Genomic DNA, 27,733 nt, shown 5'->3' on the forward strand with positions numbered 1-27,733 from the left:
ACAGATGACTTTAGTCTTTTCATCAAAGCAGAAGGCCATGCCATTTGCTGAGACACACCATGGATGAAGTTGGTATTGGATACTTTAAAAGAGAGGGGAAAGCTTGGAGTAGTCACTCACAAGAGGGATTGTAATAGAGAGTGAAGTAGAAATGAATAAAAGAATTGCCTTGCACTGGTGAGGGCCTAGTTGCAGTTAGAAAGCATGCCCTTCCTTCTTTCCTCCTTCCCCCCCCCCTCCCTTCCTTCCTTCCTTCCTTCCTTCCTTCCTTCCTTCCTTCCTTCCTTCCTTCCTTCCTTCCTTCCTTCCTTCCTTCCTTCCTTCCTTCCTTCCTTCCTTCCTTCCTTCCTTCCTTCCTTTATTTTCCTTTCTACAGGCCCAGTCAGTAAGGTATCATGACTTTTTCCAATAGCTTTTACTGGCTTGAGAGTACAATCACTAAAAACAGATGTTTGGGGATGACACAAGGTTAGGGATTAGCAGCACAGGAACATTGAAAGGGCAAGAGGATGAAGCACTTAGAGGTGGAGGACAGGATATGGTTGTTATGACATCAATTTTCATAATGCTCAAAATCAATTTGGTGAAGTGTGAGGGGTGGGCAGGGTGGATAATAATCTCTATAGTGGAGAGAAGAAAAAGAAACCAAGTCAACAATTTGAATAGGAAGGAAATAGGTAGCTAGGATAGATAATCACTTTATTTTCTATACTGGCCCCTAGATCATTAGATCTCAAAGCTTCAGAGGGAAGTTTTGTAAAGGATGGTTCGAGATTTGGAAACATCATAGTTATTCTTTCAAAACAGATAAAGAAAATCTCTAACACCCCAAACTACTGCAAAGTGGGTTTAGGATTTTAGAACCTGTGATCCTTAATTATATGCATGATTCTTGTACAAATGAATTGAATATCATGAATTGGTTTGAATTAGAAAATAACCAAATATTTCTATAAATGCAAAAAAAAAAAAAAGAAAAAATAGCCATAAACAAACCTTAAGTCAAATCTGTACCATGGTCTTTCCATGTTCCTCTAGGTATCTGAGAGAGAGAATTTAATTTGATTTGTGATTCTCAAAGTAGGAGTGTCTCCTTCAATATCTCCAATTAATAATGTTTTCCCCTGTTTTTCGGTGTTAGATGTCAGGGAGTGAATCTAATTGAACCCTGCTGTATGGATCCATGGGCATTTCTCTTAAAAATAAAAAACAAATTCGTCCACCTTATCAAAACACAAACAAAATTGGACTATTTTGGGATCTTGGGATCATAGTTTTAGATTTAGAGAAGGTTTTATAGACCATCTAGTTCAGCTCTCTCAGCTTACAGATGAAGAAATTGAGTCCAGGAAGGTTAGATGCTTTGTTTGCCAGATAGGTCTACTGAGCATCAAAGGTAATATTTCATTTGGGTAAGGGATCCACTTCAAATGAGATAATGGAATAGCAAACTTTGCAAACTGTAAAATACCATATAAATGTGTACTGTTATGATTGTCACCATTACTGCTACCACCATCAAAACCTTTCAGACTTTTATGTTTGTACTTTTAAAATTCTCTATTGGAATAATGTCATGATTCAGGAAGTATTTTAAATTTAATTGTTTGAAATTTACAAGTTTCCTATTGCTTTAAGTAAGTAGAATATATTTAATTAAGCTAGATGCTTTTATGGCTTTGTTTATAGGAAAATATCCAGTTTCCACATGCTCCACGGAAATCTTGATAAAATGGGGATCAGATGGTGGGGGTTAAAGGATAGAGAACAACAGCATTCATCAACTGACCTTGATGTCATGGCCACCTTAACAAACTTCAAAACAAAAATTATTTGAGCCCAAAACAAGAGATAAGGCCAAATTGATATGCCAGTGATTACATCAAGGGCCATTCAATCACCGGGCAGACTTTACAGTTGATCCTAGGGCTTAGATTAGGTGGGCATATGGGATTGAATACTGCTTATATAAAAGGCAGGAAAGAACTTTATTAACTGTAGATACTGAAGGGAAAGCTTTTGCTTTCAGAATCCCAGGCAGAAATCTAAACTGCTTTTTCAAATTCTGAATCAACTGTCCTGTCTTCATCCTGCAGAAAAGACCAAAGGAAGGTAACATGAATGAAATGTCTTTTAAAATTCTCATTGAATTGGGGGGTGGTAGAGGTGAAAAGCTTGAGATTAGAAGCAAAATAGGATTTTTTTCTTCTCTGAAAGCTGTCAGGGCAAGATAAATGGAATGAGGAAAGGAGTTAGGTTGAAGCATTTACTCAGACTCTCTAATGTACTTATAGTTGAACTCCCAAGTGAAGTCTGGAAAGCTGGGATCTGTGATCATAGGCAAAGATGACATTATGTCACAGAGTCTAACATGGAGGAAACCAGCAGTTTAGTTTCCTTTTCTGCTGGGATGTAAGTGTGTTCTTTGGTCTCAGAATTCATTCCTAGAAGAGTCTTTCATGTCAACTAGAAGGCCTTTGTTAGGTCACAGCTTCTAAGGGTCAAGCAGAGGAGAAAGAATTAAATAGAAGCTTCAGAGCTTTGTAGATTGTCAGGTTTCAAGCTAGTGGAAGGGCCTTAAAACTGACCAGAGGAAGAACATTTCATAATTTCAGCATTGAGAACAGGAGCTCCTGATATTTTATGATCCAAAATTCCAGATTGGATTTAATGAATCAGTAGAGGAGGAAGTTTCTGAATAACATCTCTTTGTTATCTTACTAGTTTTATGAAATTCTTAAAATATTTCTGAGTAACCAATATTTCTTTAGGGATTAGTGACTATCACTGACATAGAACTTTTCTCTGATAAATTACTCTGATCACCAACAGGAGCAGAATTAAGATTACTGGCATGTCGGGTAAATTCAGTTTCAGGATGGGATGATGTTGGATTAGTGGTAGCACAAGTATAGTTTACAGGAGAGAGCTAGAAACAGTCCAGTTAATGGAGAGAGGGAAGATTCTTTCACCCATTTCTCAGCCATTTCTATTGGCCCATGACCAGATTTCCTCATTCTCTTTCTGCATCTGTCCATGGAAATTTGAACTCCATTAGGAATTTGAATGTTTTAAGGCATAAAGACAGTTTGTTAGTCAATAAGTATTGATTAAGCACCTACTATTGTGTCAGGCTCTGTAGGTGGGATGGAAAACCTTTTTCCCAATCTTGTGCCAGATATTAGCACTTGGAGAAAATCTCTGTCTGTTCTGCCCTAGTTATGCTCTGGTCATCAGGGATTAAATAGTTAGTTGGTCTATGGTTTGAAGTTAATGCTGGTCTCATTTAAATTTTTACTAAATAACTGCTCTCATTTAAAAAAAAAATCACTATTACATCCCTATAACCTTGGTTGAAAAAATCCCTTTAGAGAGCTAGGGATTTGAAAGCAGATATTCAAAAGTTCTCTTTTCCCCTATCTAATTAGTTTTGAAGAACATGAGAAGGGAACATGGAAAATATTGTGAATTACAAATACATTTTGTTTCTGGCAAATGCAGAAAATGTGCTTCAATTGTAATATGTTTCCTGTGTCAATTTTAAAAAGCCCTTTACAAATTCCAAAGGAAGATGCTTTACAGTGAAATACATATTATTCCCTAACAGAGAATATACCTTTTAAATATCTGTAGATGGTTTTAAAAAAGAATTAAAGATAATTTATTTTAGTGTATCTCTGAGTCAAATTATTCAAGATACTGCAGTACACTGTACTTTGGTGTCACCATAATATGTATATATATTTTAAGAAATGTGTCTTTTTTCATTATCAAAGGCTTACTAATTTTTATTTTAACTTCAGGCTTAAGTCTTCTGAAATTTATTTTTATCCAGTAATCAAATAGGTTTTGATTGAATAATATTTCCTGTTTCTTCCTACTTTAGCAGCAGCATGACATAGTAAACAGAGGACTGAGTTTATAGTTAAGCAGGTCCTCAACTCACATCTAATGTTAGATACTTGTTATCTATGTGACCTTGGACAAGTCAGTCAAGCTGGAGTCTCTCTTTCCTTTTCTGTAAAATGAAGATTATATTTATCTTACAGAGTTGTTATGAATATTAAACAATATTAGGTGATGCACTTTGAAGATCTAAAGGTAAAATATAAATGTTAGCTACTAGTATTATTATTTTAAAAGGTCAGATCTCAAACATTTTAGGAAAGGAATTGATTACATTTCAGAATAAATCCTCAATAACATATATATATATATATATATATATATATATATATATATTAGTGTGGAACTCTAATTTACACGAAAATTCTGAAAGAAAAATATGCATTTTGTTCAGGAAGAAATACAAGAGATCCTAGACTCCATGTTACAACAAAAAGCTTCACAGTTGGAAACTTTAATATTAATCAATTAATATTTCCATTTGCAATAGTATAACATAGCATATTAAGTTGTAGCTATTCCTAATAATAAATCTTAGGCTATTTTCACTATGTAATCTATGCATATAATTTTTTACTTTTGTTTTTGGGAGTTTCATTTCAGAGCCATTGTTCTGTTTCACAAGAGTAAATCCCTTGTAAAAATCCTTGAATTCCTCAGCTGAGTGACATACAATTCAGTTGTCTCTGAGGTTTGTATAGATTCAACTCAAGGGTAAGACCTATAGGGATCAGACAGAAATGGTTTTACCTCCTGAATTCTGATCCACTTTCAGTCACTCATTACCTGTATGACTTTGGACATTTTAATGGACCTCATTTTCCTCATTGGGGAATTTTAGTTAGATGGCATCTAATATCTCTGTCAGTTCTAAATCCATGATCTTATAAATGAAACTCTTGTGAGATGAAATCAGGCTAATGGAAAGGCTGATTATTACAGGAACCAATAAAACCCAATAAAAATAATAACTGATATTTATATAGCATCTTGCTGCTTGCAAAATACTTAGAATAAATTATCTTATTTGAGCCTTACAGGAGCCCTGTGTGTGTTACTATTATTATCCTCATTTTACAGATGAGAAAATTGAGGTTTAGAAGATTAAGCAACTTGTTCAGTAACACAAGGTTGGATTTAAATATAAATCTCTCTTGATTCCAAGTTCAGTGACTGTTCCACAATACCACACTCTTCCCAGTGAATTATACAAATTATGTATCCTTAGGTTTCCACAGAGCATAGGAAAAAGCATTGCAACCTAAGAGGCTACCTGAGCATATATGTTATTGACAATACCAAACTATAGAAGGGAACAGAAGAAAAAGTAGAGAGCAAAGGTGGGAGACCCAAGGGATTCATATTGACATAGATTTGAAGCCAGAAGTAACCTTGGAGATCACTTAATCCAAGCCCCTTCAGTTTACAAGTGAAGAAATTGAGATCCAGAAAAGTCAAGGACCATGTCCAAGTTTATACAAGGAGTAAAAAGTAGAAATAGGATTTGAACCTACGTGAAGTAGCACATAGTGGCTCAGTGGAAAAAACACTTGAGCTTTGAGTCAGATAATTTGATTTTAGATCTCAACTCTGTTACTTGCTCTATATGTAATTTCAGAAATAAGGGGTTTGGACTAATGATTTCCAAGGCCCCTCCCAACTCTAAATCTGTGATTCTCTGTCCCCAAACCCAGTGTTCCTTTTCCTTCATTAAGCTGAGAAGTCCAACTTATTGGGAGATAGCAATTAAAACTTACCAATGATAAAGCCAAGGAACTTTCACATTGGGAGGATCATGCTTTGATTTTATCATGGAAACAATAATACTGAAAATGAAAATGTGAATAAACCTCTATTCATAATATAATTTCAGCTACTAGATTAGTAAGGGACCTTGGACAAACATGTAACCTTTTCTGTGACTCAATTTTTAAAACTACTAATTTGCTTTAGGAAAGCTAAAATTATAACGAAGCACTGGGCAAGTATAAAAAATGGGAAGAAGGCTGCTTATCATTAATAATAATAATAATAATGCTTGCATGTGACTTTTGGCTTATATAGATGGTAGTGGGCTACACTGAAACCATATCATATATCATAATTTATTGCTAGAAGCACTTAGTTCATTTAGGTTTACCTGTTCACTGGGTATTCTGGAACAACAGACATTGTAAATGTTCATTAATGAGAACTGAAAACTGTGCTTTATAATGCATGGTTTTCTTTCTCATCAACATTTCTCATTGATTTTTAGCTTTTAGATGCATTGTTCATAGACTATATAAGAACGGCTGCTGAGCTAGTAAAATCAGGAGAGTAATGAAAGAGCTAGTCTTCTAATTATATAATTATATCAGCATCACAAAGCGGCTTTAAGTAATAATTAAAGTAGCAGTAGTAACGGGATCCACCTGAATGGAGTCAAATTAGGAAAAAACAAACTGATAAACATTCGTGATCTTTATAAGAACAATCAGAAGAAGCATTTTAAATCATCCTTGCCTTCTACTTTAGTTTCTGCTAGCCATGGTTACAATTTTTCTTTTTTTCTTTTTCCCTTTTGTAATTGTTAAAACCCTAGTCCTCAGGATCTTATCAATTTAACAATTTAGCAATAGAAAGAACACTGAGATCGACATTATTGTCTGAATCTGAATCTTGGTTATGCATTTACTACTTTTAGGACCTTGGAAAAAATCATCCACTCTTTCTGGGTCTCAGTTACTTTATCTATAAAATAAGGGGGTTGGATTTGATGACCTCAGTTCTAGTTCTATGATGTTGCTATGGTTTCATCATACTTTAACTCCAATCCAGTTGAAGATAACAAACACAAACCAAAATTTCAAATACCTTTAAGTATGTGGGACAAAAGCCTGCTTCAATAAATCAGGAAATGTGACTATTATTCCTGATATGGTCACTATGATTTATGATCTCCTTTCCTTATCTAACTGTCTGTTTTAGGGATGATGATGAAGGGGGAATACAAAATATTTTGGAGTAATTAGAAGGGATTTCAGAAGTTGTTCATATTAATAGCAACTCTGTCATTAAACCACACATACAAATCCCAAAGTGACTTAGAAAACCATGTATTGTTATCTATGTTGCATAGTATTTTTATTTATTTTGTTAAATGTTTCCCAATTACATTTTAATCTGGTTCAGTCTAAATTCAGGAGTATTGCAGCCCACAGTCCTCCAGGTGGTTGAGTGTATAGATCTTTAGTCTATAAAACATTCACTTCTTTCCAGAGATGAGGCAACTGAGGCCCAGAGAGATCAAGGAAACTTTTCAAGGCCACCCAGGTAGTGGTAGAACTGAAAACTGAACACAGGTCTTTTGATTCTAGAATCAACATTTTTTGGGGAAGTTGTGAGTTAATGGATATTTGGAGCTTTTTGGATAAATATCACTTCGTTCATATATCATTCCACATTTGTAATCGTTATCCCATTCAATTCTTTATTTCTTTAAATCCATCTACTTCATTTTAGTCACTACAGACTAATAAGAACAGTAATTCACCAAACAATAGAAATAATGGTTTTGCATACTTCACTTCCATATTAATCCAAATGATTAGGCTACTGATTTATCCTCAAGATTTTGGTCTCAGTACTAGCTGTTTCTGTCCACTTTTAAAGTTGAAACCATCTATTTTTAGTTTTGTCTTCTTTATTGCTATTTCCTTCATTTTGCTGTACTACCAGCCTACCCTGTTAAGGATCTGTTATTTCAACTCTAACCTCCTACACAAAGATCTGATTCTAATCTCCCCAGTCATGCCAGCAACATGCTGTTCTCTGCGCTTTTTATTTAGTGAAGGTTTTCTGAATTCCAGAGACCCAGGAAGCAAAGAAAATTAGAACCATACAGCTGAATTAGAATGGATTTTAAAATTACTCTTCTTGGAATGGGAGGAGTGATAGGAGAAGGAGTCATCGACCTACCTGACATTGGAGCCAGTTGTCTAGCATTATAAAAATACTTTAAGCAAAACTCTCTTTATCCTCGTTCATTGAGCTGCCATTGGCACAATCATCTCTTCTCATATCTTTAGCTAGAAGCCAAGAAGAACCCTGTTAGAGAACACTCAAGTGTATAAACTTTTGAGGTAAGGATGGAGTTTGCAGGTGAGCAGCTAAGGTGAAGAAGGAAGGAGAGAGGGAGACAAAGAAAAAAAAAATAGAAAACATAGGTGCAAGACAGAAAAGTAGAAGTGCTTAAAAGAAGTGAAGGAAAAAATGTGGACAAAAATGAGCCAAAGAGAGGTTCACCTCCAGGACTAGTGCAAAGTCCCATCTTTAGAAATGAGGAGTTGAGCTCAGTCTTTGAAGTTCCTTTCAATTCTGAGTCTATGCTTCTATGGAAGGTACTAGTGGGAAAGAAGGAAGGAAAAGTGCCTCAGGATGGGTTCCTAGAGTGAATCATTATGGGGAGAGGCCCTGGGAAAATGGTAGAAGATGGACATCAGGCTAAATCTGCTGTTAATTAGGCTTTGGCCCTCACTTGGAAAGGTTGATGAGTCTTAAGCCAAATCCATGAAATTCCAAATCTGTTATTCATTAGGAAAAAAATTAAAAATAAAATAAATCCTATACTTCTTCATTTAACATTTGCAAAGAATTCCAAGAATAGCATAGTAGAGTGGTGAGAGGCTTTGGAGTAAAAAATCCTGGACTGGAGCTCTAGTTACTGAACTGTACTAGCTGTGTGATCCTAAGCAAGATATTTCATCATTTTACCCTTGTTTTCTCATCTGTAAAATGGAGACAGTAATGCTTCTACTTTTTTCAGGGTTGTTGTGAGAAGAATGGCCTATAAATCTTAAAAGTGATAGGTATATGTGAGATATTATTGTGCTCAAACTGGCTTCAAAGATGAGAAGTTTGACTAAAAGGGAGAATGTAAAAAGCAAAAAAAAAAAAAAAAAACTAAGAATATAAGAAAACATCAAAATACCGTCGGTGTGTTTGTTTGTATGAAGAGGGATGAAATTGTATCTGGTTCTTACCAGATTTTCCATGACAGGATTCTCCTTAACTATTGGGTATATAGCTGCACAGCTGGAATGGATTATGTGTGTTTTACTATCATTTGTGGTTTCGTGCCTTTGGACTTTCCATTAGATGAAAAAGGCCAACTAAGTTGAGGACCCAATATTTCTTTCTTCTGTTTATCCAAACCCACTTCCTCTCAAAGTGAGTCTAATCAAAGTATGTCAAGGATAAGGCAATCAGTGCTGAAATTTATAAGAGGCATTGATGGTAATTTCAAATTTTTTTTATTTCATTTTTTAAAAATTTATTTTAAAAATATTTCCCCCCAACACAAAACAAAATTTGTTTTAAAAATTTTTGAGTTTTAGGTTCTCTTTCTTATTCCTACTCCCAAATAAAAAGCCACATTTGAAGTTATGCAAAATATTTCCATAAAAGTTGTGAAAAAATAGATCTCCTACCTTAATGAAAATAAAAACCTCCCAAGAAAAATTCAGTTAAAAAGAGAGAGAAATAGAGAGAAAAAGAGAAAATTCCTTAATCTGTATACTTCTTTGGGTATGGATAGGATTTTTCGTTATAAATCCTTCAGAGAAGTCATAGATGATTGTATTACTGAGGATAGCAGTCATTAGCAGTTGATCATTTCAGAACATTGCTATTATTTTGTATATAGTATATTTCACTTTGCTTTCCAGGTTTTTTTCTTCAAAGCATCTTCCTCATTGTTTCTCATAGAACAATAATATTCCATCACAAATGCACACCATAGTTTATTGAACCATTCCCCAAATGATGGGCATCCCCTCAATTTCTAATTGTTTTTGCCTGAGAAGAGAGTTTCTAGGAATATATTTTTGTACATATGGATCATTTTCCCTTTAAAAAATTTCTTTTGGTATTCATGCCAAGTAATGCTGGTGTTGTGCATGAATTTATAGTCCTTTAGGTACAGATCATATCTTTTGACTATTTATCAATTGGGGCATACGGTATTTTTTTTTAATTTACAAATTTGACTCAGTGTTCTCTATGTTTGAGAAATGAGGGCTTAGAGAAACGTGCTTCAAAATTCATTTTACAATTACTATTGCTAACTATATTTCCCCTTCTTCCATTTATTCTCTCTCTCCTTTTACCCTGTCCTTCCTCAAAAGTGTTTTGGTACTGACCACTCGCTTCCCCATTATGCCTTCCCTCCCTTCCTATATACCATTCCCCTCCTATTTTCTTTCAGGGTAAGATAGATTTCTATACCCATATTGAGTATGCATGTTATTTTCTCTTTGGGCCAATTTGGTTTACTCTCTCCCCCTTTCCTTCCCCTCTTTCTCTCTACTGTAAAAGCTTTTTATTGCCTCTTTTTTATGGCAGATAATTTGTACCATTCACTTCTCCCTTTCCCTTTCTTCCAGTACATTCCTCTCTTATTTCTTAATTTTATCATTTTAACAAAAGATATTATTCCTTCATATTCAACTCACACCTGTGCCCTCTGTCTACATAAATTCCTCCTAACTGCTATAATAATGAGAAAGTTTTAATGAGTTAGAAGTATCATCTTCCCATGTAGGAATGGAAACAGATAAACCTTATTAAGTCCCTTATGTTATCATTTTTCTGAGCACCTCCTTATGCTTCTCCAGAGTCCAGTATTTGGAAATCAAATTTTTCATTCAGCTCTGGCCTTTTAATCACAAATCCTTGAAAATCCTCTATTTCACTGAATGGTCACCTTTCCTCCTGAAGGATTATACTCAGTTTTGCTGAGTAGGAGATTCTTAGTTGTAATCCTAGCTAAATAATCTTAGCTCCATTTTCTCTGGATTATCATATTTTTAGCCCTCCAGATTTTTAATGTAAAAATGCTAAATCTTGTGTTATCCTGACTATGGCTCCATTATACTTAAGTTGTTTCTTTCTGGATGCTTGAATATTTTCTCCTTGACCTGGGAGTTCTAGAATTTGGCTATAATATTTTGGGAGTTTTCATTTTGGCATCTCTTTAAGAAGTTGATCAGTAGATTCTTTCTATTTCTATCTTACCTCTGGTTCTAGAATATCAGAACAGTTTTCCTTAGTAATTTCTTGAAAGATTATGTCCAGTCTCTTTTTTTGATTATGACTTTCAGGTAGACCAGTAATGTTTAAATTATCTCTCCTGGATTTATTTTCCAAATCAGTTGTTTTTCCAATGAGATATTTCACAATTTTCTTTTTTTTCCATTTTTAGTTTTGTTTTATGTATCTTGATTTCTCATAAAGTTATTAGCTTCCATTTGCTCAATTCAATTTTTTAGGAATTATTTTCCTCACTTGAGCTTTTGTGTCTTCTTTCCCAATTGGCCAATTTTGCTTTTTAAGGCAATCTTCTCCTCATTAGCTCTTTGCATTTCCTTTTGTACTACTCTCAGTTCTTTTCCTAATTTTTCCTCTATGTCTCTTACTTGATTATCAAAATTCCTTTTGAGTCTTTCCATGGTTTAAGCCCAATTCTTATTTTTCTTAGAAGCTTTGGATGAAGGAGCTTTGACTATTATCATCTTCTGAGTGTGTTTTTTTTTTTCCTTCCTTGTCACCATAATAACTTTCAATGGTCAGAAATTTTTTTTGTTATCTGCTCATTTTCCTAACTTATTACTCAGCTTTTAACTCTTTGTTTAAATAGGGCTTTGTTTCCAGTGTGGAAATTTCAGGGGTTTTGTGCAGCTGTTTTCAGAAATCCTTCCAGGAATCTGACCATAAGCAATCTTCTGTCCTGGAGCTTTTAAATGTGTCCCTGCCCCATTTTAGCTGTAAGATCCAGTTTGTTGGCCAGGGACTAAGGCTGATGACTTGAGCTAAGCTGAAGTGGTCTGTGCTAGGATTGCCCATATGGGTTTCCACCCCATTGCCACAGGCCCTCTCCACTGACCTTCCAAGTCCTTCCTGGGATTTCTGGGCTTGAAGTCTAGAAACTTCTAGCACTGCTGCTGCTTCAGAGGTCCTATCTTACTGACATTGGGGTCCAGATTGAGGTAGATCCAGTCCAAGCTGGCGCTGGGAGTGGGGCTACATTGGTGCAGAATGCACTGAGAATACATGCTACATTTCCACCCTGGTTCCACAGACCTTTTCTTCTGATCTTCTAAGTCTTCTTTTCTATTTCAATTCTTCAATGATAGAAAAATGATCATGCTGAGTACCTAGTTAACAAGGATAATTTATCTAAACATGAAGCTGCTTTGTAGTTGCACACTGGATGAACCCCTCTTTTTTATCCTAGTTATGATCTACCTTCCATTCCTAGCAATGTCTGTGTAATATTTAGGGGTCTCTACCCCTCCCAAGTCAGGGTATTTTTGGGTGTCATTTGCCTTGGGTACAAAATTGATAATAATCATTCTCTTATTAATCATGTTAATCTTTGACATTTATACAACATCCTAAAGTTTTCTAAATACTTTATCTAATTCAGTACTCTATTTATGATTGATATTCAGTGATGCAGGCTAACTTCAAAGCTGATAAAATTGAATGTAAGGTTTTTCATTTTTTATGTTAAGTTTTTCATTTTTTATGTTAACAGAGGCTGCATGCTATTTGAATGTAGCATTTTATGGTTATCTCATAAAAGTCACACTAAACATTGAAAACTAGGGAGGGAGGAGGAGAAAAAGGAAAAAATATGCTAAACAAGACAAAGACTACATGTCTTCCAAAGTAGTCATTCTTCCAGTTCAAAACTTGAGTGCCTTAAAATAACAGCAGATAATTTGTTCCTCTGTAGATTTTAGCTTTATAGAATGGAATGGTGATTTGAAGTCTTGTCTATTTAAGTCTTGGTGGAAATGTATTGTAAACTCCTAAAGGGCAGAGAATATTTTTTTTTCATTTTTGTATTCTTGTACACTTTTCTCTCACCCATCAAGCAATTATCTCAGTTTTTTTCCTCCATTGTTGTTTGATTGTTTCAGTCATTTCCAACTCTTCATGATCTCATTTGGGTTTTCTTGTCAGACACTGGAGTGGTTTGCCAATTTTTTTTGCCAGCTCATTTTACAGATGAGAAAACCAAGGCAAGCAGGGGTAAGTAACTTCTCCAGTCACACATCTAGTAAGTGTCTGGGGCTAGATTTGAACTCAGGTCTACCTGACTCTAGACCCAGAGCTTTATCCACTGTGCCACCTACTTGGCATATCGCAGGTTCTGCTATATGTTGGGATGTTGAAGTGGGAGGGAGAAGAGGGGAAAAGATATATAAATATTGTTCTCTCTTTGGCTCATTTTGCTTCCATTCAGAATTTACTGTGGGAAAATCACTGAATATCGTTTGTGTTTAGATTTTCATATATATAGGTTAAAAAAGGATCCATAGCTTAAGTACTCAAGAGTAACAAGTGTAAATATCATGGACAGGAAAGCCTTATTTTACTCCAAAAACATGTAAAAGACTCATAACATTTCACAAAAGAATTTGGAAAACTACAACAAAAGACATTCACAATAGCTTATAAAAAAATAGCACCCTCATCCCTCTCTATTTTCCACCAAAATCTTAAAATCTTCCTGCCTCAACATGCTATTGTTTAGATTTTCTTTAGAAGGGAACTGAACTTGGCACTTCTAGACCGACAATGCCTTCATATTCTGGTTAATTCCTGCAGACTGCAGAGATTCATACAAATGGTCAACTTTATGGTACTACTCTGAGGTCTTAGACTGTCCCAGAAGAGAATCATACTTGGGACTGCTAGATAGGGAACACTCCCAATGGATCCCTATCATCTGAATAATTTACTGTAATAATAAAGTGCCTAGTTCTCTTTGCTACTACTTTCTCCTACACTGGGCCATCTGTAGTCATTTTTCTCTCTTAAGAGTTTTTTTTAAAGAAATTCCTCTTGTCTCTGTTGAGATTGCATTCCTAAACTTTCAAAGTTATAGTTACCTATGAGGCAACATTAGGGTTAGTGCTGTCCAGGAAATCCCTTATGTTTGAATTCAGATACTAGGATTTATAGATAATGTTATCCAGGTCACATGGGTAAGCATGTGCCCAAGCCACAAGGTATCCACTAATAATTGTGTGTGTGTGTGCGTGTGTGTGTGTGTGTGTGTGTGTGTGTGTGTGTATGCTGTGCGCTTCAATATTAAGAGTTTTGCAGTGAATGAACCCTCCCCATCGTTATGATTTCAATACTTTTCAGAAGAAAGGTAAAGCCAAAGAATTAAGGTAGGATATGTCTGTTAATTAATTCCCTTATAATCCAGCAAATACTATTCTACTTGTTGAGTCCTACAGGACACCATTCTCTTGAGTCTTGTCCAACCAATTCATTGTGAAGACTGTACAGTCACAGAATCTTAATTAAGAATGTTTTTTGACCTTTTAACAAGATGCCTTTATGGGCATATTCACATGCTCCCTAAAGAAACACTTTCCAAAAGTTCCAAAGTCACTTCACTTATAAGATCACTGAACTAATCAAGGAAGTCTCTTTTTCAACCACTATCCGATGGGAAGACTTGTAAAAGAGCTAGAAAAAAGGCATTTTAAATAACATGTGTAATTTCAAAATTATTTAAATTTTTTCATAATGACTGAATTTCATTTTTCTCTGTCTAAATTATTTTCACTTCTTTTTTTCTCCTCATTCAGCCAAAATCTTTTAACTACCTACTATGTATACTGCCCTGTGATAAGTCATTAGAGATAAAGAAATAAGACTTGGTCCCTGCTCTAAAGCAGATTAGAAGCTAGTAGGTGGAGATACAGCACACAGATAAATAACACATAGATGAGAATATCAATTCAGGAGAGATATGTAAATATTTACTGATCTGATGAATCTTACTCATTTCTATTTCTCTACCTCCTTTGATCTCTGTTAATATCCCCTTTAGTCTTCCTATCTTTCAGACAATCAACTTGGATATTAAATTTCACTCCTTTCACATTGGAACCAGAGCTAAATCATGCTAGTACAGTACATTTAAAATGCTTGCTTTTCCATTTCAACAATTCAAGTCTTTGAAGACCTTTGCAAAAACTGGACATAAATAAAAATTTGTTTTTGACAAGGCCTTTCTTCCTTTTCAAATCATAGGTCTTTTTCTCCATTACCCTGTAAGGTCTGCTCTTTCCTGAAGTGTTTCCTCCTCTCTTTCCTAATGCAGACTCATATTTTTTCTTCTGATATTAGTGAGGTATTAGAAAGAAAGAAACTTCCTAAAATGAATTCATATTAAGTCATAAATGACTGTTAGCCTCCTTAACTTTACTGGAATATTTGAATTTCAAAAGAGGATTTAAAAAAGAATATATTTCTAATTTATGGAATTTCAGGCAGTATATGGTTATATTTTTGGGTGAAGGGTCTTGCTGAGTATGTGTCCCAATATTACCTTGTTGTTTCTTCTTTGTTCTCAAAAAGGAGCATGGCATCAGGAAGTTGATGCTATGACATGTAAATGAATTGGAATTAAGTGGGGGAGGGCTATGTAAGGTTATCTACCTCAATTTCCCCTCCAGAGCCACCTGGGTCCAGTGGCAAAATATAGATCAAGACAACTGGAGTTGGTTCTGGATGCAATCTTGGCCTTTTTAAGCCAATGTCTTCAACAGGTCTCAATTTGACTGAGACTATACCCATTCAGTGATTAAGACTAGAGAGAGCAATTGAGGCAACTAATCTTATCTGAGGAGTCTCCCAATATTATCTATGTAGGTAATTATTTAGTCTGTGAGTAAGGTTACTCTTGTCTTCCTTTCCTAAATGGAAAGACTGCTTTTGGATTACCATCTCTGTTTAACTGATGATTATTGGTAGTTAAGATGCTGATATCTTTGAAATCTTTCCTTTTGTTAGTTATTACTTACAGAAGTCCAATCCACTCCTTATCCTCTTGCTGATATGTTAATCATTTAAATAAAGATAGTGCTATAGGCTCAATTCCCTAGGAACTTTTTGATCATTTCATCCCTTTACTATCACATATTCCTGAAAGGGGGTTCTGTGGGTCAAATGGGTCACCAAATGGTTCAGCATGACTGCTGGAAAAAATACTCTGTGAATTCCTCACCTATTGGATAAATTGGCATCATTGAGAAAACATTGTTTGCTATTTAAAATAATCTATTATTATTTAACATGTATATTATATTCATTAAGATAAGATCTAGCCCTATGTCTAATTCTAATGTTCTATATGTATTTACCTTTATTGCATTTTAGTATATGTTTAATTAAAGCAGATCATTAGAACTCCAAAATCCTCAGTACTTTGGCATTTTAAAAACAATTTTACTCTGAATACATTTTCTTCCCCTCCCCCGTTTACCTACATATTATATTGAAGGCAGTAAATAGACACAGATCTGTATTTGTGCACAAATATATTCTACTATATATTAGGAAATACATAGCTCAAATCCTGGAACTCACTTATGTAATTCCTTTGTGTGTGTTCTTTATAATTTGTAGTGTATGAGTTTTATAGTCAACACAGGAATGGCTCCTGCCTATGGCACATTTAACACTTGTAAATTCCCATGGCAGCCAGCTAAGAATCCTGCAGCTGAATGGATTGAGAAATCATCTCCTGGTGAATTATAATCTTTGGAGATTTTGTTCTATTTTGGGTTTTACAGTCTTTTTCCTTTCCCTTTCCCCTTTCAGTTTTTCTGCAGTATAAACACAGTTATCTATTTGCACTTTTATTTGCATTCTTTTCTTTATTATTATTTCAAATTTGGGGTTTTAGCATACTCAATTTAAACCAGAAATAGCACAACACAAATACATTCTAACTGATTTATCATGTATTCCTACCTTGTCTTTCTTCTTCTGCTTGTCCCATCTTTCTAATAAATTCATAGATATTTACAAATTATTAAGAAATTCAGAATTCATATCCCCAAACAGTCGCTTCTCTGATCCCTGAACCTCTCTCCCCTTCCCTCCAATATTGACAAAACTCAACTTGCTTGGAGGACTTGCATTGAATTTAGGTGAAAAATACCTGCAACATGTACACTATTTAATCCAAATTCCCCCCAAAAAGAAAAAAAAAAGAGAAATCCCTTTGAAAATCCATAACATTTGAGGATGACCTCATTTCTCTCATTGTCCTCAATCCCTTCCTCACCTTTAAAAAAATTTTAAAAAATGAATGACAAGTAGACCTACAGAGATATAATATGATAAAACAAAGAACATATCTGAAGTCTGAGGATCTGGGTTTGAATCCCATCTCTGTGTCTTACTACTTATTCCAATATGAATGAGCCATTTATCCTTTCTGAGTCACAATTTCCTCATCTGTCAAGTGAAAGGGCAAAATAGATGATCTCCAAGATTCTTTCCAGCTTTAATTCCTAGGATCACTCTGGATTTTCTGCTCATTTAATACATCATAAGATATATTTTTAAATCTGCATTGAGTTGTTCCTCTCCAACCCTGTAAACCTGTTATGAATAGTCTCTCTCTGAATTAATCTCTAAGTAATGGGTCTCTGAATAATGTGCAAATTTTCATAATATATGGGCTGTGAAGTCAAGGCACAAAACCAATACAAGCTAAAAAGAAAAACCAGTTTCAACTATGAATTTTTTTCATGATTTTATGTGCTACTTGGGACATCAATTCATATGGGATTTGGGGCATTAATTATGTATGAACATAAAAACCAAATTAGCTATGCATGAATATATGCATTAAGTAAAAATCATGACCTATATATTTATTTTAGCTATTTCTATGCTTATAAATTCTCTACTTTGCTGGGTTTTCAACCTGTTAGCTGTACTAATCAATTAAATCACTTATAAGGGTCATGGTATATGCTAGCATATTCCTATGCACATTTTACTGTTAGTCTAGATGAAAAATGAACATCAGTTTTGAGCCATGGGTATTTTAAACTCAGCTCTCGATTGCCTTTTGATGGAAAAAGGCAGCACAGATATGGTGGAAAGGATACTGATCTTGGAATCAGGTGTTCTGCTTTCAAATTATGGCTCTGACATTTGCCACTTATGTGACCATGGACATATTATGTCTCCTTTCAGTTCCTTATCAAATGGGATTAATAGTACTTTCTTTGCATTCCTGATAGAAATAGTGGAAATAAAGAGTTTTGCAAATATTAAAGCATCTTTGATAAGTGTTGTCAGGGAGGACTGTCACATAATTTTTAAGTCTTGCTCTTTTAACCCAGGATGTTAAGGATGCTCTAAGGATTTAAAGGTAAGTAATCAACTTGATTCCTTATCTTCAAAATTCTCAGTGACTTTTCAGTTGCATCTAACAAGTTCTAGTGGAAAGAGAGTTGGATTTGAAATTAGAAGACTTATATTTGAATCGCAACCTTAAATTTGAAAAGTTATATTAATCTGGGCAATTCATTAACCACGCTGGTCCTCAGTTTCCTTAACTGTAAAATGGGGCTCAATAATGTATTACCAACCTCTTCTGACTGGTGTCAGATAAATTTCTTTTTTTTTTTTTGGCAAGGCAAGGTTATGCAGATAGTAAGTGTTAAGTGTTTGAGGTCTCATTTGAACTCAGGTCTTCTTGATTCCAGGGCCAGGGCGCTATCTAGCTGCCCTCAGATGAAATCTGTAAATCATGAAACACTATATTATCATGAGTTATTATCACCCAAGTGATATCCAAGTATCCTAGGTTCCTATGAACACAAGAAGTGCATTTAGATCATATGTAGGCAAAGTACTCTGGTGTCAGAGTATTCCATTATTCTTATAAGGATCATGGTTTATGTAGGTGTGCAGAAAAAAAAAAGTTTTATCCTATCAGACAGACACATAAGTAAAATATGCAAATGATTTGTGATTTCATCAGTATGAAGAAATTCCACTGTGGGGATTTCTTCCCCTAAAAAAAGGTCTCAACTTAGGAGAAAAGTCCTAAAGAGTTTTCTGAGACACATTGAGGTTAAATGATTTGCTCAGTCACATAGTCAGAGGTGTGGTTTGAATTCAAATCATGTTGATTCTATTGTATTTCCTGGCCATGCATTTCCATATGAATGGCCTTTAAAACTTGGAAGATTCTTAGCCTAACTTCCACTCTCCTAACTTAAGTTAGATTCCTGAGTAAGCTATATCTCCCCTTTTGTTCTCTAGAAGTACTCTAAGGGATGAGTGATGTCCTTCTTTATTGTCATCAGCCTAAATCTCTATTTCAGTGTATTTTCCTTAATATCATCAGCGATGAAGGCCCTAGTTTTTCCTTCTCATTTAAAACTAGTAAGTTTTTACAAAGGAAATTTACTGAGAAGATAGATCAAGAACAAAAGAGCAAACACTTCCAACACCTAGGGAAATATTATCCTTTATACTCCCACAGAGAGAAGATTCAAACTCAATAGCAGTTACTATAAAACTTTGCCCCACTAGACATAACCAGTGAATCTCTCTCTCTCTCTCTCTCTCTCTCTCTCTCTCTCTCTCTCTCTCTCTCTCTCTCTCTCTCTCTGTCTGTCTCTCTCTCTCTCTGTCTCTCTCTGTCTCTCTCTGTCTCTCTCTCTCTCTCTCTCTCTCTCTCTCTCTCTCTCTCTCTCTCTCTCTCTCTGTCTCTCTCTGTCTGTCTGTCTCTCTCTCTCTCTGTCTCTCTCTGTCTCTCTCTCTCTCTCTCTCTCTCTCTCTCTCTCTCTCTCTCTCACACACACACACACACACACACACACACACACACACACACACACACACAGGACTCAGTATTTTAACCTCTGAGACTATTCCTTGATGCTTTGGGTCCCAGCAGATCCTTGATACTGCTTTTAACTATGGTTCTCAGACCTTGGACAGCTCTGTCTCTCTCTCTGTCTCTGTCCGTCATTCTCTGTCTCTTTGTGTCTGTGTGTTTCTCTCTTTCTCTCTCTGATCCTCTGTCTCTCTCTATGTCTCTCTGTTTCTGTCTTTGCCTCTCTGTCTCTGTCTTTCTCTTTGTCTCTTTGCCTGTCTCTGTCTCTCTGTCTTTGTCTTTCTCTCAGATCTCATAGGACTCCGTATCTTGGCCTTTGGGGTTATTCCTTGCTACTCTGGTTCCTAGCAGAGCCTTGGTATGGCTTTCAACTATGGTTCTCAGACCTTGGACAGCTCTGGCTCTCTCTGTGTCTGTGTTTGTGACTCTGTGTCTCTGTGTTTGTGTGTTTCTCTCCTCTATCTCTCTCTGTACCTCTTTGTTTCTTCCTGTCTCTCTGTCTCTATCTCTTTCTGTCTTCCTCCCTTTCTCTCTCACTCTGTCTCTGTTCCTTTGTCTCCCTCTCTCTGTCTCTCTCTGGGTATCTCTGTTTCTCTCCCTCTCTCCCTGGCTCTGTCTATGTCTCTTTATCTCTGTCTCTCTCTTTCCATCCTCTCCTTTTTAAGGTTTCAAATTTATAGGCTGGTTAACTACTCTGCCACCTAAAAACAAAAGAGATTAGAGACATAACAGAGATAACATTTGTATATTTCTACACAGATATAAATATGTGTAAAGATATAACAGAGATAGAGTTAGAAACAACAGAAGGGCCATGTGTTCCCAGGCCATATGGTGGGAAGATAGGCAGCTGGTTTCAGGTCATTGCTGTTACTACAACCATATCTCTTAACAAGATCAGTGCCATGTGTTCTGTGTTTCATGGTAACTTCAGGTAAAGAGAGCTTGAGATCTCTCATGTATTTGGAGGATGGCCATAGTACCTCATCCTCCCTACTGTGTTCATCACCACAGAAGGAAAAGGACAGGTAGTTACCAGGCTTTTTGTATCTACTTCCTATTCTAACCTTAGCAGGCAACCCAAAGTTAATTTCTTCACTATGCAGTTAGCAAAATGGAAATGGAATACCTGTCCATTTTTCAAAATCCACATCAGCATAGTCTCAAGCTCAGTGTTAGGTGGCACAGTGAATAGAGTGCTGGGCCTGGAGTCTGGAAGACCTTAATTCAAATCCAACTTCAGATGCTTATTAGTTGTGTGGCCCTGAGAATGTCAGTTCACCTTGTTTGCCTTGTTTTGGTAAAATGAGCTGAAGAAGGAAATGACAAATCATTCCAGTACCTTTGCCAAGAAAACCTCAGTGGGATCATAAAGAGATGGACATGACTGAACATCAACAAGCTGAGTCCACTGTTTATATTCCTAAAGGCAGAGCTCTTGTTGATCAGTCCCTTTTACATTATACATATACCACTTTTTATTCTATAGTAAGCCCACTTTTCATAACCATGGTGAAAGAAATATTATTCAGAAGAAGGAAAACACAACATGGGCACATTTTATTCTCTGATATTGAACTATGTTATCCACAACACTCCAATTCTTTCAGATAAAGTCTATTGAAGGGCTTGTGCCAAAAAGTATATCTACTTTGGGGTTCTTTTATTTCAGTAGAAAAAAAGAGTGAGTAAATATGGAGTTGGTGTAAATTCAAATTCCTGATCTATTTCTTTTTTTAAATGCTTTTATTAAATTAATTTTCAACATTCACCCTTGCAAAACACTATATTCCAAATGTTTTCCCCTCCCCTCTACCTTCTCCTCTAAATGGCAAGTAATCCAATATGTTAAAACACATTCAATTCTTCTATACTTATTTCCACAATTATGCTGCACAATAAAAGTCAGACCAAAAAGGGAAAAATGAGTAAGAAAACAAAATGCAAACAAACAACAATCCAAAATTGAAAATACAATGTTGTGGTCCTCAGTTGCCACAGTCCTCTCTCTGGGTGAAGGTGGTACTCTTCATCATAAGACTATTGGAACTGGGAATTACCTCTCTGTTGAAAAGAGCCATGTCCACAAGAATTGATCATTGTATAATCTTGCTGTTGCTGTGTACAATATTCTCTTGGTTCTACTTACTTCTCTTTGCATCAATTCATGTGAGTCTCTCCAGGCCTTTCTGAAAACATCCTGCTGATAATTTCTTTTAGAAAAATAATATTCCATTACCTTTATATACCATAACTTATTCAGCCATTCTCTAAGTAAGGGCCATCCACTTAGTTTCCAGTTTCTTGCCACTACATAAAGGGCTGCTACAAACATTTTTTGCACACATAGATTATTTCCAGGCCTAATTTTTTTTTACTATCCATTTAATGTTAGGAATGTCCAGTAACCTCTTTAAATCTAGTAGGAGTTTAATAAATGTTAGTTGACTGACACGATTTCTAAAAAAGATAGGCAATAATTGGTTACCTAACAAATAGATACCCATCTAACTGCTAACAACTAATTAGTAATGTAAAAGTTATTTCAGAATTATTTGGCTGCATGCAAATAGTTTAGAGGAGAGTCAAATTAGAAGAAAGAACGGAAATGAGAAGATAATGATGACATTGCTAAAAAAGATTATAGCAGCTCCAGTTTGACTAGCATAAGTGAGCTATCAATTCCAAAAAAAATGAGAAGTAGACTAAAGTAAAAATATTAATCCCAACTATTACCAATTCTTGAAGATGTTTAACTCCTGGTTAAATTTTAGGTGATAAGTTAAAAGTTAAAAGTTTAAAGTGGTTTAAAGTGGTAAAATCACCACTAAATGAGGAGTTAAGGAAAGCTCAGAAACAATTTTAGTCAACGAACATTAAACTTTGACAAATGGAAAGGACATTCATGTACAATGGCAACTTAATATATAAGGACATTAACAAAAAATTATATAGAAGGATGGCATAAGACTAAGAGTGATAACATCTCATATAACAGCACAAAGTATTTGAGGTTAAAATAAGCTTGGAGTGAAGTCCAACTAAGCCAATTCATTCTGAAAAAAAATTAGTAAAGGAAACTAAAAGGAGAAAATGAAATAGATATAAAATGAAAGAGATTCCTAAGCATTTCTGTAGTAACCTATTCTTATCAGCAATGATCTTAGAACAGCTAAGTAGTGACTAATGATTTATGTACTATGTGAGGAGGTGACAATGGTACTTAAGAAGATGGTCCGGAAGAGTTAATTGACTTGAACAAATATCTAGAGGAGGAAATCCATGCCAAAGGCTCCCAATACTCAACTATTCAAACAGATCTGTGGTCTCATCAAATCAGTTACTCTCTGATGAAACAGCAACCCCTCAATGCTTGCCCATCTTGTGTGACTCGGTTCATGTCCTTCCTTGAGAATCTACCCAATGTGCTGGAAATTTTCTTTGATTTCTGCCAACATTCCTCTGTTTATCTGCTGGTTATCCCTTGATCTTGGCAAATTATCAGTACTATCTTTTCTTCCTGTCACACAGTTCCTTGGTGATGTAATTTTCTGTGTTTTTTTTTTTTAAATTTGTTATTGTCTTTTGTAGCCTACTCATGTTTCTCTTTGTATAAGGAAGGGTTTTTTAAAGGTTGGGAAGAGGGAGAGTATTTTTAAATGATAATCACATGCACTTAAAAAATCAATACAACCTTTTTTGTTTTTTAAAGAGAGATAGGAAAAGAATTATATAGGATGAGTTTTTTGTTGATGCATGGAGCACCTACACCAGTTGGATTGAGGTTCATTAAAATGAGAAGCTGTGGCTAGAACAAAAATTATGGATCATGATTTTTTATTTAATGAGTCTATTCATACATAAATTCTATTTTTATTTTCATACATAATTCATACACAGAGATATTATATACTTCTGACTTGAATACTTCAAATAGCTTGTGAATTTTTTGGTGTGGATATTCTTTCTTCTCATGTAGATCTCAATGATTTTGTGCCTTGTTAGATGAAGTTCATGAGTTATCATAGTCAGAAACTAAGTCATAGCTGGTAGTCAACTTAGATCTAGAGCTAGAAGGGACATTTAGACCAATCCTCTCTATGACTTATCCAAAGTTACAGAAGAAGAAAATATCAGAAATGGTATTTGAACCCAGGATTTCTGACTTCAGAGAAAGTATTCTTTCCACTGTGCAATGATCTTGTTGTTGATGAAGCTAATGATGATGATGATACTCACATTCTTATTGATACCAGTTCTTTAATACACAAATTATATATGTGTGTGTTTATTATATATATATACATATATATATATATATATATATATATATATATATATATATATATATATATATATATATATATATATATATATATACATATATTTTCAACAGCAGTCATCTTTGTAGATTTGTATAGAATCCAGCCTTTTTCTGGCTTCTTTCCAATAAAAGTGACCAATATAGCTTCAGTGTATGCTCTGCTGCACTCTGTAGACTGGTAATAAATCAGGATAGTTATTATGAAAAAAGATTCATTATCATTACACATGCTATATTAATCATTTGTTTGTCTATCTTTGCAGGAGAGCCATGGATTACTATAGAAAGTATGCAGCTGTCATTCTGGCCACCTTGTCTATATTTCTGCATATCCTCCACTCCTTCCCAGATGGGGAGTTTATCATGCAGGGTGGGTGAGCTAACTTCACTATTCAGCAATGGGGACAACACATTGTTAGACATACATCAATAACCACATTAATTACATTTCCACCACCTTACTTAATGTGGTCATAAATCTTTGCTCCCAGATAAATATCTAGGCACTTTGGGGGTTGTGAACATAAAATGAAAATAGCTTCAGAAAATGTAAAGCACTAGCGATATTTTACATCTCCATTTATATGCCAGCAAGGACATTTTCATCTCGAATGGAGAAGTCTGTTATTATTCTTCATTTATTTCGCAGTCTTACAAATAGAAAATTCTCCATGTTCAGTTGTCTTATTATCTTTTTTCATCTCCCAAAAGACTTGGGGAAATTGTAAAATTCTATTTGGAGAGGAATTTCACATCAGTTATAGAGTGAGAAAAACTATTTTTGTTTCTATCCAACATTTTTATGCAATAAATTTGCTTTGCTATATTGTTTGAACAATCACATCTTGCAGCTGGTTTACTTCCATCTGCTATGAAATTGTAAACCATGATTGGACTCGATTTTTCTTCTAGATAAGTGGTTAAAATCTTACATAAGGTCTTCAATAGAGCTACTTTGTTTTTTATTTGTCTGGACTTGAGTTTCATCTGTGTGCAAATATCCCAGTGTGTGCAAATTCCCTGTAGTTTTGGTGAATTCCCTTATGACATGAAGAGCTAATTACTTGTCAATGGTCACATAACCACTGTGTGCTAGAGGATCTGAATCTAGGCCTTTCTGAGTCCAAGATCAGCCTTCTCCACCCTATCCCGTTCTGTTTCTGATGCTGGACTTAGTATCAAACTCTTTTTTCCATCCACTAAAACTTTTTAAACAACATATGCATCTTGCTCTTGATGCCTTTCCCCTTAGGAGAAGTGAATAACAAACTACAAAGGAAAGAACATTTTACTTCTGGGCAAAGTTCTGTTTTTCATACCAGCATGATATTTTCAACCCTCATATTTTGCTCTCCCTATAGGCATCCTATTATCACCAGACTGGGGAATCCATGCTTGTAAAGAAAGGAGCTATCACAATTGAAACTTCAACATGCACATCTGTTGGAATTGTTTTTCCCATGTGCATCATTCTAATCAGTGTTAATAGAATGTTATGTACAAGCATGGAGATGAGACTATATCCTAAGGAGGACTGATTATCATTTTCTCAAAAAGAAAAAAAAAAGAAGCTGTTAAAATCAGATACATCAAAATATTAGTAGCTTTTTTTTTCATTATATTCTGTAATATTCTTATGCCATTATGACAGGTTGTCCAGAATGCAAGCTGAAGGAGAACAAATACTTCTCCAGGCTAGGAGCTCCCATTTACCAGTGCATGGGATGCTGTTTTTCAAGAGCATATCCTACTCCACTAAGATCAAAGAAGACCATGTTGGTTCCAAAGAACATTACATCAGAGGCTACATGCTGTGTGGCCAAAGCATTTACAAAGGTGAGCACTTTTAGTCTGCAGGGTTCTATAGCATTCAAATAGAAACCAAATCCCAATCACCATCTGTATAGTCAATCTCTGAGTTTCTAGCTTGGTGGATATCATGGTGGTGGTAGGTCTCTCCCTTCCTCCCTCCCCCCACCTCTCTCTAAATAACACATATTTAGTCATTTCTCCTGAGGGGGCCTGAAAGAGTGATTATAGAGCAAACCTGATTAATTTATAGTAGGAAGGAGTTGATTAAGGACAGGTCTCACTCAAGAGTGCCTAAGGTAGTAGTAACAATCAGCTGTATCAGTATTGGATTGTGCAGCATCAAGTTTCTTGGGAAGTGATGAACATTTTAAAGAGTTTATTAAGGACAAAAAGTATGTCCAGTGAGTCTCCATAAAAATTGCTTTGTCTCCCATCAATCACATATAATCCACCTCTGTTTTTGTAGTTCACTATTATATAGAAATGCCCATTCTGTGGATTTTTTGTACATCAGACATTACTAGTAAGACTTCTGCAATAATTCCCTTTTCTTAGGGGGAAAAGGAAGGGAATAAAATTTATTTACATACTGCTTACTATGTGCTAATTATTGCTACAAATATTATTTCAATTGATCTTCACAACAATCCTGTAAGGTGTATGCTAATTTTATGCTCATTTTACATTTGTAGTAAGTGAGACAAAGAGATGTTAAAAGACTTGCCTAGTATCACACAGCTAGTAAATGAGGCCAGATTTAAATTTAGATTTTTCTGACTGCAGGAATATAAGCACGAGTCTTAAGAGGGTCTTAAGTCCATCAAAAGAAAATCTGGGCTATCAACTATAGAGTGTTTACTTGTGGAATAGATTTCCTTTCTATTATTCCAGTTACACCTCTATATATAGGTAGTTCAGAGAGAAGCGTAGAAGAATGGGCCCTTTTGATTTGTTGGAATTATTCCACTTATTTTTATATCTGCCTCTTAGGGAGTCTGTAGGCAGGCTCTCTCTCTCTCTCTCTGTCTCTCTCTCTCTGTCTCTCTCTCTCTGTCTCTCTTTCTCTCTCTCTTTCTCTCTTCTCTCTCTCTCTCTCTCTCTCTCTCTCTCTCTCTCTCTCTCTTTCTCTCTCTCCCCCTCTTTCCCCCTTTCTCTTTCTCTCCCTCTTTCTCCCTTCCCCCCTCTCTCTCTGTCTCTCTGTCTCTCTCTCACTTTCTCTCTTTCCTCCCTCCCTGTATATATGCATATAAATATATACATGTACATACATATATGGAAAGAGAGAAAAAGGGGAGAAACAGGGGGACTAAATGGAGTAACGTCTTTATGTTCATACAATTCCTTACTGCATGCTCAAAAACCCAAACCATATCTATCTATCTATCTATCTATCTATCTATCTATCTATCTATCTATCTATCTATCTATCTATCTATCTCTCTTACAACTATCAAGAGAAAAGAAGACATTTTTTATATATGATTAGCAAACAATTATTTAGTTCCTAACTTCCTCTCTCCAGAGTTTTAAACCAACATACAACTCATTCTTTCTTTAGTAAAAAAAAAAAAAAAAACTTGATTCATCAGCATTTATTACTTTGTTGTTGTTTTTTTTAAGGCTACGGTGATGGGCAATGCAAAAGTGGAGAACCACACAGAATGCCACTGCAGTACCTGTTATTATCACAAATCTTAGCTATTTTTCAAGAACTTTGTGGATGATTCTTGACTCACTCAATGAAAAATCAAGTTGTCCAGATTTTTTAGTACTGCTTTGTGAAAAGTCTGGTTTTCTTTCTGTACCAGCTAGCATATTATAATATTTGTGCCAGTTGGATTGCCTCTGTCCTTTCCTTCATAGATGAATAACATTTTAGCTCTTTTCATTTGAAGTGAAAAATAGAATTTAACTTCATAATCAAAAGTTGGTTCTACTGAAAATAAAGTATGTATTGAATCATCATGAAA

The 27,733-nt window shown here is 35.2% G+C and overlaps 1 protein-coding gene across 2 annotated transcripts; it reads left to right on the plus strand.

Moving 5' to 3' along the window:
* Positions 1–1,907: 1,907 nt before the first annotated feature.
* Positions 1,908–27,733, plus strand: CGA (glycoprotein hormones, alpha polypeptide). Of its 2 annotated transcripts, XM_074310344.1 has the most exons (5): positions 1,908–2,112; positions 12,916–12,984; positions 24,215–24,321; positions 25,603–25,787; positions 27,384–27,733. In XM_074310344.1, the coding sequence occupies exons 3-5, from the start codon at positions 24,222–24,224 to the stop codon at positions 27,459–27,461; spliced, it is 363 nt and encodes a 120-aa protein (XP_074166445.1). In that variant the 5' UTR covers positions 1,908–2,112; positions 12,916–12,984; positions 24,215–24,221; the 3' UTR covers positions 27,462–27,733. The 2 variants fall into 2 exon arrangements, with proteins under 2 accessions (XP_074166445.1, XP_074166443.1); XM_074310342.1 differs by lacking the exon at positions 12,916–12,984.

Source organism: Sminthopsis crassicaudata, chromosome 4 (assembly GCF_048593235.1).
Source record: "Sminthopsis crassicaudata isolate SCR6 chromosome 4, ASM4859323v1, whole genome shotgun sequence".
In the NCBI taxonomy this organism is placed as follows: domain Eukaryota; kingdom Metazoa; phylum Chordata; class Mammalia; order Dasyuromorphia; family Dasyuridae; genus Sminthopsis; species Sminthopsis crassicaudata.

What these genes read in the sequence shown, in the direction of transcription:
- CGA (XM_074310344.1), top strand. Translation starts at nt 24,222, where the DNA reads ATGGATTACTATAGAAAGTATGCAGCTGTCATTCTGGCCACCTTGTCT. An exon ending in TGGGGAGTTTATCATGCAGG is followed by an intron (nt 24,322 to 25,602) that starts GTGGGTGAGCTA and finishes CCATTATGACAG; the next exon opens with GTTGTCCAGAATGCAAGCTG. An exon ending in TGGCCAAAGCATTTACAAAG is followed by an intron (nt 25,788 to 27,383) that starts GTGAGCACTTTT and finishes GTTTTTTTTAAG; the next exon opens with GCTACGGTGATGGGCAATGC.